Source organism: Peromyscus californicus, unplaced genomic scaffold (assembly GCF_007827085.1).
Source record: "Peromyscus californicus insignis strain IS unplaced genomic scaffold, ASM782708v3 Scaffold_6__1_contigs__length_162567912, whole genome shotgun sequence".
Lineage (NCBI taxonomy): Eukaryota > Metazoa > Chordata > Mammalia > Rodentia > Cricetidae > Peromyscus > Peromyscus californicus.
In genome coordinates this window covers 1,831,287-1,845,883 of record NW_026294584.1, presented here as the reverse complement: position 1 = coordinate 1,845,883, position 14,597 = coordinate 1,831,287, and the positions used below count along the sequence as shown (strand labels likewise).

General features: G+C 39.7%; 1 protein-coding gene across 4 annotated transcripts in view; it reads right to left on the bottom strand.

Annotated features, from left to right (window-relative positions):
* Orc5 (origin recognition complex subunit 5) overlaps positions 1 to 14,597 on the bottom strand; it is a 168,336-nt gene that overhangs the window by 57,855 nt on the left and 95,884 nt on the right. Inside the window, exon 14 of one of the 4 annotated variants that reach the window (XM_052719868.1) lies at positions 13,630 to 13,653. The exons of the other annotated variants lie outside the window; for them this stretch is intronic. Coding sequence (XP_052575828.1) covers positions 13,650 to 13,653 — 4 coding nt within the window. The 3' untranslated portion in view covers positions 13,630 to 13,649. Of the gene's footprint in view, positions 1 to 13,629; positions 13,654 to 14,597 lie in introns of those variants that run through there. 4 annotated transcript variants of the gene reach the window in all.

Here is a 14,597-nt window from a genome sequence, read left to right as displayed (position 1 = left end):
TCTGGTTCTCTTTGCAAGGTACCTCTAAATTCATGCTAAACCCACAAGCTGCTTGCTTGAGATGATTAGAAAACCTGGACTGGCTGAATCTCAATGCTTATTCAATTTATCCCTGGCTGGAAAGTTTTTAAATGTTTTCTTCCTGGTCCTTCCTTCTAGTCCTCCCTGTGGAAAGATGCATCAACATTTTCTCAAAAGAAAATGAATAGGGGTGAACCTCAGTGGTAGTTAGCTTGCATGGCATGAGGAGACCTTGGCTTCAATCCCCAGCAGCACAAACAAAACAGCAAGCAAACTCTCTAAGGGAGAAGTATTTTCCTCTAGGCTCTTCAGTCCCTTGTGTTTGATTTCCTCAAAGTGCTAATTATTGGTAGAAATCTGAGAGATGAAGCTGATTCACTGGGGATCTTCATACAGCATCAAAAAGTGAAATTACTTGAAAAAGAGAAAACTCAAGTAGTCACCAGTAGGGAAGATGTACTTGTAGCCTGAGATATAGACTGGATGCTTGTAAGGAAAGTGCTGTCTTTAAATATAAGAAAACTGTGTGTTGTGATGGGTGAGGATCCAAGATAGCCAGAAAATACCTAACCTTCATGAAGCCTCTTTTGCCCCTTAGTTCCACTTCCCTAAATGTTGAATTATAATAAACTTAAAGATAGGAGACATTTTTAATCAAGGTACTTGTATCTTATTGTTAATGAATTTAGATAATATCCTGTTAGCTATGTTTTTAATTTAGATATTATCCTGTGAGCTATGTTTTTAAAATGTGCTTCATTGTCAACCTGCCTGGATTTACAATCACCCAGGAAACTAACTCCAGGTGTGCCTGTGAGGGCTTTTCTAGAGAGGTTTCCCGAAGGTGGAAAGACTCAGATTGGATGTGGGTGGTGCCATCCCATGGACTGTGGTCCCCGACAGAATGGAAAGGAGAATACTGATGCCTGAACTCATCTCCCTGAGTTCCTGAACAGACACAAGGTGTGATCAGCCTCATACTCCTGCCATGATGGACTCTTAGCTGTAGAAACTCTTCATCGGTAAGTTGCTCCTGGTCAACTAGCACTGAGTAATGTAAATGATACAGGATGGAAAGAAGAAAGAGAATGCAATCTTGGAGAGAAGGTTGTCCAGGACCCGCCTTTGGTATTTTTCTGACTCATCAGTCTCTTCCTGGGCTGTTTGTCACCAGAGGCAAAGACGAATCAGAAGGGCCACTAAAGGAGGCACTGGGGAGACTTGTGTCATAGAAAGAAATGGCTGGTACTACTAATTGTCAAGAGCAACACTTTTGATCAGTCATGGGAAGTCATAGCTTGGGGCACAGGTCTATTTGAAGCCAGTGGAAGAACCTTGAAATGAAGCAGAAACAGAAGGGCTGGCTGTCCTCATCCTTTAACAATTCAGATTTGATGACACCTTTAGTCCTAGCACTCTGGAGGCAAAGTCAGGTGGGTCTCTGTGAGCTCTCATAGCTTCGTAGACCAGACTGACTTTGAACTCACAGAGTTCAGCCTGACTTTGCCACCAGAGTGGTAACATTAAAGGTGTATACTTCCACACCTGGCTTCAAGAGTTTTGCATCTTACATTTAAGTCTGTCATCATTTTGGGGTGGATTTTGTATGATATGTGAAGTGCTGTTCAACTTTTCATTCTTTTGCATATGAATATCCAGAAATCCTAGTACTAAGTTTTTGAAAAGATTATTCTTTCCTCATTGAATTTTCTTGGCACCCTTGCCAAAATCAGTTGAGCATAGATGTTTGGGTTTATTCCTGGAGGCCCATCCCTGTTTCATTGATTTATACATCTATATTCATGCCATTTTGTGCTGGTCTTGATTACTGCGGTTTTGTAGCAAGTTTGAAATTCATAAGTATGTGACCTTCAGGTCTGCTCTTCTTTTTCGAGATCATTTTGTTATTTATTTCCACATGAATTTTTAAGATCAACTTGCCAACTTGTTTTTTAAAAGATTATGATAAGGACTTTTTGCTATTTTTTTTAGATAAGAGCCCATAAGCTCTTCTACACAGTGGCTTTCAAGAAAACCACTTCTAACTGTTTTAATTGTTCCAAAGGACTGGATTCAGGCTCTCCATTATCATTTTAAAATAACTTCATTCATTTTGCAGAAAAATGACATTAAACAGATGCAAAACTGAATTTCAAAGTGTTCATGAATAAAGATGTGTGCTGTCAAGTAATCCGTAGCATTCTTCCCAAGAATCGGGGCTGTTTATTCAGCAAATTGAGAAAAAAAACTCTTTGCAAGGGAATTTTTTTCTTTTGAAGAAATCTGATTGCTAATTATTAAATAGAGTACTACATAGTGTACCAACTGAGTTAGTGAGGAACAGAATAAAAGGTGAATTTTCAGTGAATGAAATCCAAAAGGCAGCAACCACACTTCAGTCTGTGGGCACCAGCCCTGATGGCCCTCCAGCCCTCCTTTAGAGAGGCCTGATTGCAGAAGGCTTCAGCTAGGATGCTGTCAAGCAAAGCATTTAAAAATGTCTCCCCTTTATGAGTTTTCATGTCTAATGTTTGCAAGTGACCCCCCCCCACACACACACACACTGCATTGATTTGTCTTCTCATCTCTTGCCCTGTTTCCTTTCAACACATTCCTAAGTTACCTTGAGAAAATGCAGAGACCTGGTTGATGGGTGCATGGATGAGTTCAGATGAGTTACAATATGTCTACCAACTGTATACTTACACAGACTTAGATGTATAATTTTCTAGTAAAAATTGTTTTAGTATTTCTAAGACATTCATTTCCATCAGACTCAAGACTGAAATAGATCAATTAAGTTTCTGTCTATGAGAAATATCATACACTAAAGGAGGTAACCTGTATTATGTGCACCATAAATGTGACTTTTGTCAGCTACCAAACCCCTTATGAATAATACCTACTTTACCTACTTTATGGATTATCTTAAGAAAATTCTAATACAGCACTGGCAACCTTCAATCATTTGGGTCCTTCTAGTGCCATACAACTTCCATCACAGAGAATGTGTCCAGAGAAGGACAGCTACTCTGATACAGCTGCATACACATTAGGGTGAAATAAGCTTAAGAGGACATCAAGAAACATTTTCTAGATCAAATATGTGGTGTCTAAAAGCTACAAGTTTAATACATGCAGATTTACTGTATTTGGGCTTTTTGAAAAGGTAACATGTTAAGTCAAATACACCCTCACATGGATGCTTTCTGTCTGAGGTGCAGATTCTAGAACATTCCAGGGATGAGTTACCTTATTGGTTTCCCAATGCAGAATGATTGGCTTTGAAACCATATACACCCAACCATAAAAATATACTCTCTCTCTCAAACTCTCTCTCTCTCTCTCTCTCTCTCTCTCTCTCTCTCTATATATATATATATATATATATATACATAAACACACACATAACAAATATAATCAAAGATAAAGAGGCTATCAACTTGAGGGGAGCATGGAAGGAGTTGGAAGGGGGTAATTGGGAGAGGCTGGATAGAAGAAAAGAAGGGTGAAGTGATGGGACTCTAGTTCAACTAATATATAATATATACATCTATACTTTGCCTTGTGACTTAGTGAGCACACTTGTGTATATGTTTATGTATATAACAAGAAGATTTATGAAATAATACTTTTACTACCTTCATTGCACTCCAGCTGATATTTTCAATTCTGTCTTTCAGTTGTAAAAATGCTGAGTGGTCTGCCCAACTGCCTTCATAACTCTGTGATGGTACCCAAGCTGTAGTTAGGCAAGCACTGTTCACACAGGGGAACTAATGCAAGCCAGGCAATCCAGCTGTCACCTAGTGACCCAGCTTGCACTTAGCTCCACCTTGAGTGAACTCTAAGCTCTGTGTTCTTTTGAATTTTCTTTCCTCTGTGACAGCCTCCAATGCCAGCTGCTGCAGGTAAACAGAAGCACACAAACAGCAACTCTGTAGCATGATGTGGGCTTTTCAAACCAAACCAAACCTAACCAAACCAAAACAAAACAAAACAAAGCATCTTTAAAATTGGTGATGGTACAATCAGCAATCATAAGAAGGGCAAATATTGAAGAAGCAGTTTTACAAAAATAAAACACATCCCGTTACCATTTTATAACCCCCCTTTCTCTTGACTTTTTTCCCCTTGTCCTCCCTAATGTCAGATTTTATGCTCAGTGGGTGTAATACGGTTGCCTTCTTTACCCAAATGTCTGCTTTCTTTCCCAGAGAGTGGCTTTTCTTTTAGACTGATGGCAGCCTTCCATGCTGTCTCTCCCATCTTTCTCTAGCTCTCTGAAGAATGGAGGCTCTTTTATTCAACCCCGGGCAGCAACTCTCTTGACTCCTCACCCACCAATCAATCACGAAATTGCCCAAGGATTCCCAGTAAACTCTGGCTCCCCTTCCTTCCCAGCCAGCATATCTTTTCAGCTTTCATCAGACAAGGACCCAGCTTATACAGCCAAGCTAGGCAGCAAGGGCACATAACTAAGCAAGGTTCTTACAAAAATGTCTGTTTCATTTCACATGGCATAGGATCTGTCGGGCAGGATGTCATCGCTTCTTCCTAGCATTAAGATAAAGATTGTATTTAACTGGAGGTTAGGAAATCAATTTAGCAACAGGGATTCCCCGCCCTGTTCTGACTGCAGGAAAATTAGCTTTAGCGGTTGTGGCCTTTCATCTTCTGTTTAGCTACATCTATGCAGGTTTTACTAGTGAGCCTGTGTCACTTTGAACCATCAGTCTTAAGGATTATTGTTAACTATCCCTTCCTTTTCTATAATGCATCTTTCTCCATGTTTCTGTTGTTGTAATTCAGATGACTGAACTAAATATGCATTAAATTTGCAGTCCCAGAGAGTAGAACTCCATCACTAGCTTCCTGTCCAGAACATATTCAGCAACTGCCACAGCCTTTTTGTGAAGCTGTATTTTTCATCTCATTCCATGTAAAAAAAAAATTGGCTAAATACTATGTAAAAACAGGCAGACAAAGCTACTAGAACAGTGGTTCTCAACCTTCCTAATGCTAGGATCCTTTAATAAAGTTCCTCATGTTGTGGTGACCCCCAATCATAAAATTATCTTCATTGCTACTTCATAACTCTCATTTTGCTACATTTATGAAATGTAATACAAATATCTGTATTTTCAGATGATCTTAGATGACCCCTGTGAAAAGGCTGTTTGACCTCCAAAAGGCTGATGACCCACAGGTTGAGAACTGCTGTACTAGAAGAATATCCCATTTGACACTTTTTGCTTTATGTCTTTTTTTTTTTCAGGATTTTTATTAATGTCACTATTCAAAATCCATTGGCAATGTTTTGGTACATAACCATGGAGACACTGTATGTGTTTGTGTGTGTGTGTTCACACGCGCAGGCACGCGCCTGCCTGTTTGTAACAAACATGCTTATTAATGCAGTATTTTAAGAAGCCTTACGAACAGCTGCCTAAAGGTGATTTTAGTGAGATTTATGCTTTCATTTTCTTATTTTACTGTTGTGTGTGCTACTATGGGCCTGTGGCGGCCAGAGGGCAATGTTTGCAGAACCAGAACTCTCTTTAGCTTCTCTCTATTGCCATGTCCGTTGTACTGAGTACTCCAGGCTAGCAGGCACACTGCCTCCTGGTGGTGCTGCTCTTTCCATCTCCCACCTCTCTGTATAAGGCTGGAATTAGAGATGCATGCACCACGTCTTGCTGTTTTGCATGGGGTCTGGGAATCAAACTCAGGTCCCCAGGCTTGTAGGGCAACACTCCTCCTCTCGGGGCCTTGCCTGTTCACCTTCTCCCCATTCCTTTGTATCTTCCTCTACGTTCTATGTTTCAGATAATCATTATGATGGCAAGCCACATTACATGGATGAGGTGCTGGAACATGGGGACAGAAAGGGTAAGGTGGGTGGAGAAGGGTTTTCAGTGGAAAAGCCACAGCTAATTACGCCTCGTGCACCGCTCCTTTGTTGTTCTCTTAGGACTGCCACATTTGTGAGCTCCCTCATAAGCATTTTCAAAAATGTATTTATACTGTCCTGGGCTTCACTGAGAGCTGATAAAAAAAATTGCCTAGGTTTTCCTTTTTGTTTTTTGCCACATCAATAAGTGAAAAATAATTTATAGTGATTTCCTTAACTTGTGCTGCTTGTATCATTATGAAAAATCCCACTCATATCTAGGACGTAGCTCACAGGAAAGATGTTATTATTATCTGAGTTCCTGCCACCAGGCACTGCAAGAAGGAAGTGTGTATATCTCTGCAGGGTGAGAACTGACTCCCCATAGACCAGTATTTCAGTGCAACTCTATTAAATTACAGGCCTTGGCCAATCCCAGGAAACTCCCCTCTTCCCAATGAAGCATTTATCACCATCTAGACACCAAATCTATGGCCCACCCTCTCCCGCACCTTCACATTCTGGCTATCCATCTCCTCTACCCTTTGTTTTACTTTGGGAGGGAGGCTTGTTATATATTGTTTGTATCATGCTTTAATCATGGACTATGGATCACTTTACAGCTCCCTGAATGCCTTGGCAAGGTCTCTATATAAATAAAATGATTATTATTAAAGTCAATTAATCAGAGGCACGATTCACTTTTCAGTACCTGACATCTTGAGTATTTATTGACTCACAGAAATCTTTTTGTTCCCTCCCAGTGTACATTTTATTTACATTTATCAAACACGATACTGTAGATTTCTTTAATTAGATTGTAATTTGTACATGCATACAAATGTGTTGATCTGTTGAGGATAAATGATTGATGAAGAGTGCAATAAAATGTGCTATGAAGTAATGATGTTTAGGGAATGCTGGTGAGGCTTGTTGCATAATTTGCCAGCAATTTTAATTCATACTCAGCAAAAGAAAAAAGACAGAAGCAACTCCTTGTGTAATTAGAATCTCCTATCCACCTCAGTTTCTTTTGATGGGTCTGGAGTAGCTGTTTCTTTTTCTTTCTTTCCTTTTTTTCTCTTAGTAACTTTTTAATCAAATACACACACACACACACACAATAGGACTTAGGAAATCCTTGTGTATTTTCAATGATGAGATGGAACTCGGGGGTCACACATACTAGGCAAGGACTCTTCTATGAAGCTACTTCCCCAGCTCCAAAGGACCACTTAGTTTAAGAAATAGCACTTCCACTCCTGAAAGCCTACCTCTTGCCAGGTCCCTGTTATCACTTCTACTCTCCCAGACTTATTTAACCTTTTGTATATACACAATCACAGAATATATGTTTCTCTATCTGCGCAGTGATTCATTTTATGATGCTGTGGTTTTTTATTTACTATCTATGAAGTATAGGCCATGAGGCAGGAATCATATCAAGGGCAGGGAATACAAAGAGCTACTGGAGATGGTCTCAGCCCTTGGTAGTCTTTCAGTCCAGGGGTAAGGGGAGACAGACAAGTAAACAAATGGGATCTGGTAAATGTTAGGGGTTCTATAAGGGAAGACAATAGACCTACAAGGAGATGGGGTTTAGCCTCACTGAGGATCAACAAAAAGAGTTCCTAGATGACTATCTAGAAGCCTATTATATATCTTTAAATTACTGAAGTATTAAGGACTTGGAAATAGGAGAGGATTAGATGAACCAAATTATACTGGAGGGTCTTCTTGAATTGTAGCTGAGAGCTCACACTCTTTACTCCTTTTCTCTCATCTCCACCCCCCCCCTTTTTTGATTTTTTGAGACAGGGTTTCTCTGTGTAGCTTTGCGCCTTTCCTGGATCTCGCTCTGTAGCCCAGGCTGGCCTCGAACTCACAAAGATCCTCCTGCCTGTGCCTCCCTGTCGGAGCATGTATAGGTTTCCTAGTGGCTTTATCCAGTAGGTCTGCATAAAGAGGATGATTGGACCACGGGCCTGGGTACCAGGTGTTTGGAAGGGTCTATACCTGGCTGTATCTAGCAAGGGGGAGGTCTTTTGCTCCTCCCCTTGGATTGTCATGAAAAGCCCTTTGGAATAAAGTTCAAGGCTGGTGGGGTCAGACCCAGGCCCTCCAAAGCTATCCTGTGTTTTCTGTCTTTCCTCTTGTCATCTAGGTATCTCCTTCTATATAATATTTCTCACTTCTCCCTACTCAAGAGTACCCTGGGTCATAAAAGTGGTGGCTGGTCTGCCACAGATGGTGCCATAGATCAGGGACACCAGAGAATTGGTAGGGTAGAGAGCCCCATGGGAAGTTAGCGCATGTCTGGTTATGTTGTGTAGGCAGGGGTATTCTACTCTCTTCTCAGGAGTGAAAGGGGCTGAAAGAATGCCCGAGTGCTGCAGCAAATGTTTGTCTCTATCTATGTTTCTCTCTCTTTCTAGCAAAGTAAGTCATAAGTTTAGTTTGAGATATTGGGGTAGTATAAGCTTTAGGTAGGCTTAGGTGAATTTAGAGTAAGGAAGGTTTTCCCAACCTGGGACACAGAAGGTAGTGTCACTAGTGGACTGTGAGCTTGACAGTCTGAGTGGCTTCAGAAGCTCCAAAAGCCAGTAACAACAGACTCCAGAGCCAGCTTAAGGCAGCAGCCAGGTGTCAGCGGCTGAGACTTGTGGAGCATCATGGCTTCTCAAGTTGCAGATGCCTGAGGGCCTTCAAGTTTTCTGCTGAAAGGAAGCCGTGGTGAGAAGCAGAGTGGAGACACCAAAAACCAGTGAAAGCAGAGCCAGCTCTAGCAGTGAAGTTCTACATGCTAGAGCCATGGCAGGAGAAAGGAGTTAGCAAGCCAGAGATGGCAGGCAGCAGCTTGAAGTGCAGAAAGGACTTTGGACCCCAGCAGGTCAATCTCCCAGAGCTGCAGTCCCTGGCAACTGGAGCCTGAGATGATGTGGGAAAAGTGAAGAACTGAGCAAGTGGCTCAGCAGAGGCACCATGTGAGAGGCCAAGAGCCAAGCAGGAAGCTGGAGCACTGGAGCCCAGGGAGCTATGGAGGTGAGAACTGTGCTCCAGGCTGAACAGCCTGACTGGGCTCTGTGGGAACTGCTGAGATGCAGCCTGAGCTCTCAGCAAGAAGGTTGCAATTTCTGTTTGTTGGCTAAAGGAAAGTCTCGTTTGATAGGACTTTGCACTATCCAGCTCTTGTGGAGCTGCCCTGAGGGAAAGACTACCATAAAATGCTGATTGTAATTGAAATACCTCTGTCCCTAAGAACGAAAGTTGCAGAGACACTTGTTTTAACTAAAATGGTTAATTGCAAAAAGGTTTTGGTTGTGAGAAACATTTTTTCATATTTGGAAGTGGGAATCTAGTACCAGAATTTATTTATTTATTTTGAACTTTTTGAACTTAAAAAAAATCAGATAAAACTGCAAAAAGGTTTTTGTTATGATTTTCTTCTTATTTGGAAGGCTGGTACCAGAATTTATTATTTGAATTTTGGGACTTAAGAAATGGTTTGGACAGGAGTGATTTTATTGCAATGGGACAATTTTAAACTTACTTATGCATATAGGCTCTATCAACAGTTTTATGGAACTATTTATGTTAAAAATGGAACTTTTCAAATGGAGAAATTTACTTGTCTACCTAGGCTCAAGATGCAGTTTTGTGTATGCATATATGCTTTATTAACTGTGGCGATTCATGAATTGTTTTGTGTTAAAAATGGAACCGTTCATGTAAAAATGGAACTGCTTATGGAATTGGTTTTGTGTTACAAATGGAACTGTTTAAATGGAGAAATTTGGTTTTTTTTCTAACTAGGATAGAGATTTAGCTTAAAAAATTATAAAGGAAAGGGTTAATATTCCTTAGTCTATTTAATTTAAAGAATATTTTCTTGTTATTTGAGTGGATTAATGTTATGTTTTGTTAGTAAGAAATGCAAATGGTTATACTAAGAGATTACTTTAAAGTGTAAATAGTTTTATTAAGAAATTGCTTTTGGATGTTTTGCTAAAGTTTTTAAAGTGTTAATGGCTATATTGAGAATATTGCTTTTGAATGTAGGATTGTAGGAATTAAAATTGTGTATAATAATACTTATGTTAGTAATTATATTACCCTAAATTGAGAAGTTTTGGTTTTCTTCTAAGTAGGCTTGAGATTTAATTTTAAAAATTATATAAAAAATTATATTCCTCAGTCTATTTAATTTAAAAAATATTTTCATGTTACTTGAGTGGATTAATGCTATGTTTGTATAGTTCTATCAAGAAATTGCTTTAAAATGTAGATTTGTAGGAATTGTAATTGTATATGGTAATATTTATGATAGAGTTGTTATGTTAACTTATTGATATTGATACACCATGGTTCGGTGAAGTAAGGGAGTATTTAAGTTTGATGTGGATGCATCAGAAGTTTATCCTATGTTGTGTTAGTAAGAAATGCAAATGGTTATATTAAGAGATTGCTTTAGAGTGTAAAGAGTTTTATTACAAATTTGCTTTTGGATTTTTGCTAAAGTTTTTAAAATGTTAATGATTCTATTAAAAGTTTGCTTTTGGATGTAAGTTTGAGAGAACTGTAATTATATACAGGGTTATTTATGTTAGAATTATGTTAATCTGCTAATGTTAATGATGACGCTAAGGGAGTCTTTAAGTTTGATGCATTTGCATCAGGAGTTTATTGATTTGTTTGATTCAGAAAGGGCTTGATGCAGCTAAGACTGCTGTAGTCATCTTAGACCAATTCCAAAAGGGACATTCCATATGTATCATCTTCTACTCCTTCATTGGGAGGTGTGACAGCTATGGAGACTGCTGTAAGCTCTTAATGGGGAGTTTTTTGTTTTTTCCTTTTTTTTAAATATTAAGAAGGGAAGACCTGTTGGAGCCTATCTGAGTTTCCTGGTGGCTTTGCCCAGCAGGTCTGCATAAGGAGGAGGATTGGACTACTGGTCTGGGTACCAGATATTTGGAAGAGTCTACACTTGGCTGTATCTAACAAGGGGGAGGTCTTTTGCTCCTCCCCTTGGCATTGTGATAAAAAGTCCTTTTGAATAAAGTTCTGGGCCAGTGGATAAGTATCCAGACCCTCCTGAGGTTATTCTGTGTTTCTGTCTTTCCTCTCATTATCTAGGTATCTCCTTCTATCTAATATTTCTCACTACCCTGGGTCATAAAAGTGGTGGCTGGTCCACCACACTTCCCAAGTGCTGGGATTAAAGGTGTGTGCCACCATCACATGGGTCTTTTCCCTTTTTACTATTTCTACCTCTGGCCTTCTCTAAATCTCATGCTTCTCATGTTTCCTCCTTCTTTCTCCCTTTTGATCTCCCCCCTTCTGAAGTTGGAAACCTCCCTGAAATGTGTTCTGGATCCTTTTCTCAGCACTGATTCTTGCTCTTGAGGAGAAGGGATCCCACGTGTGTCATCCACCCCATCCTCCCTTGGGTTTTCTTAGGGTGGAAGGGTCCATAACATTCCTAGTAGCTAAGAGCTGAACAGGGATGGACAGGTGTAAAGGACAGATAAAATAACCCATAGCTGAGGGTGGAGATGAACAGAGGAGACAGACAAAACCATTCCAATTATTTTTGGTTCTCTACTTTGAGCCACACAGTCAATCAAATTGATTTTGGTTGAGTTAATATTTATTGTGCTCCCAGTACTACTGCCAAACCCTATTCAAATTTGGATATCAAGGTGGAATAGATGCAATTTTGTTCCATTTTGGCTGCAGAAACTCTGTCCTTCTATCTGAAAAACCAAAAGGTGGTTTGTGGTGATTGCCTGTCCACTAACCACGCTGTTCTGGTGAATTCTGCCAGGAAGATGCTTTTGTTTTGTCAATAGGAGACCACTTAAAATACCAGCAAGGGACCTGGAACCCCTGTTCCGTCATTATGCCAAGAATCCCCAGTTGTATTTCATCTGATTCTGACAGGGCAATGTTTGTATCTTACACATTGGCTGTCCAAATGCGAGATTTGGCTGGAAATTAGATGGCTGAAGTTCAATGCAGACAAGATAAAAGCCATGGGTTGGTAAACTATAGAAACTGGGTGAGATAGTCTGTCATCACCTTTCTTTCCATGTGATTTTGCACAAGGGAAAGCAGGAAACTTAGATTAAGAGGCAGAGCAGCAAGCTGATGAGCACCCACAGATGATGAACACCCAACAGTCTGAGATGCAATCCTGGCTCTATCAGCTAGCCTGGATGACTTAGGCCAGTTGCATAAGCCCCAAGGGTGTTCATCAGTCCATCATTTGGGTAGTAATGCAGGTAAGGAGGTATTGCATGAGAAGAGTTTTACCTTCACGGCTTCTTAATGGAATTATGTTGAAATCAGAGAACCCTCTAGTGCAAAATGTAAGAGCTTGCTCATATCAGGGCTCCAGTGATGAAAGGCATTTTTGAGTTCAGATTTTGGAAAGGTGTAATTCAAATAAGAAGCATAGCTCTCTTGTGGACTGCTGCTCAGTAGGTATATTTACTCTACTGGCTTTTCAGGTAGTTGCTGCTTAAGAATGTTTGGCATCACTTTCTGTTTTTATTGCCAGGGTTGAAGATTAGTTAGTTATAGTTGAAGGTTAGTTAGTTATAGTTGAAGATTAATTAGGATAGAAAGTGAATTAGATACACCTATGAATTATGGGTATTTACTGTTAAATAAGGCAGGCTATGTTTATGTTATTGGGACACATCTAAAGAAATAGCTTCTTGAGCTTCTTGGAAGTGGATTTTCTAATAAAGTCACAATTGACTATAAATAACAATTAAACCAGAATGGCAGCTCAAATTCAAGTCCCACTCTGAGGTAAAAACCAATGGCAAATAATATTATTTAGATATAGACATAGATGTTTAACAGATGGTAAATTAGGGTACCAGAGCTATTTGTTCATTAATGTCCAAGACAATGTACGGAAAGATTATATGCACACATCCTGCATGTAAATGAAAGCATACAATCCTTTTGATATTGTGTTTAAAGGTCATCCTGTATATGGAGTGATGAGCTGTCCTGGGATTAGACATAGGCCTCTGCTCCAAAGAAGACCACAATTCATTATTAGAATTCTGACTTCTTCGACATAGTGTTCACACATGACAGAAATATTTCTCTGAGAAAACACATCTCTGAAGTTGTCAGGATAGAAAATATGATTTGAGCTTCTTACAGCAGAGGAAATGACTAACAGTGAAAGGGTAGCCTACAGAAAGGGAGACAAGCTTTGCCAGCTATTCATCTGACAGGGGGCTATTGTCCAGAATGTACAAAAACCTCAGAAACTTAACCACCAAAAGAATTAAGGGAGTAGAAAGTTTGTAAAACAAGAAACACAAATGGCCAATAAATACATGAAAAAAATGTTCAACCTCTTTAGACAACATGGAAATACAAATCAAACTGCACTGAGATTCCTCATCAACCCTGTCAGATCTCTATCATAACACAAACACATTCTCCACTAATGCTAGTGAGAGTTCAGGAAAAGTAGAGTACCACAGGCACAAGGAAAGCAGCAGGGGTCCCTGAACTGAAAGTATAACCATGTCATTATATACCTGCCCGTGTCAACACATGAAGGAATCAAAGTCAGCATTCCACACTTGCACATCCTTGATTATGGTGCCACTGTTCATGACAGCCAAGTTATGGAATTAGTCCAGATGTTCATCAGCCAGTGATAAATGGATGAAGATAAAATGGCGTATTTATGGGTTATTATTCAGCTGGGAAGGAAAATATGGCAAAATCATTTTCAGGAATGGATGGAACTAGAGATCATCATATTAAGCAAAATTAGCTAGACTCAAAAACAAGAATCACATGATTGATCTCATGCACAGGATCAATCAAATCAAAATCATAAATTAAAAGAGGAATTATCAGGGGGTAAATTTACTCAAAGTACTTTATATGAAAATGTCATAATAAAACCCACTGTATAGAACAATGAATATATACTAGGTATGCATATAAAAGAAAATGAGACATTAGAATAGCTTCCTTTCCCTTTTCCATGTTATATACCATGGGTCCAGAAGTCCATCCTATGAGGTCCACTACGAAAACACACCTACTTCTCACTACCTGACCATGGTAAACCACACCTTATCACTTCTCACTCAGAACTAACTTCTAATTGGGCTCCCACCATCTTATAAACACAACACTCTGAGGGACCATTTTAGAGAGACCACCACCTCTTTGCTATGGTGCCCTATTTTACTTGGAATAGAAGCCAAACTCCTTGCCATGGGAAGTTCTAAGACATCAGGGCTATCTTTCATTTTCTAACTTCATCTCCTCTATCTCTTCTTGGCTGTTCTGCTCTACTACACTGGCCTCATTTCTGGTCCCTGGCATCTCACCTTCCTAGATATGCTGCCCCAGGGCCTTTGCATTGGGCTTTACTCTTAGCCTGGACCAATCTTCCTTCATTAAGCTGTGTGACTAATCCTTCATGATTGTCAAACTTTTATTCAAATCTCACTGTTGCTATGAGGCCTACTGCAGGATCTGATAACATGGCTGTGTCTTGAATACAGCACTCTGGTGCTTCTACTGCTCTGGGTTCTTTAATGTGCTCACCACGTTTATTCTTATTCTTGGTCTCCTCTTAGTAGAATGTAAATGTTGATTTTGCTGCTTTAGTTACTGGTCTCTTTTAATC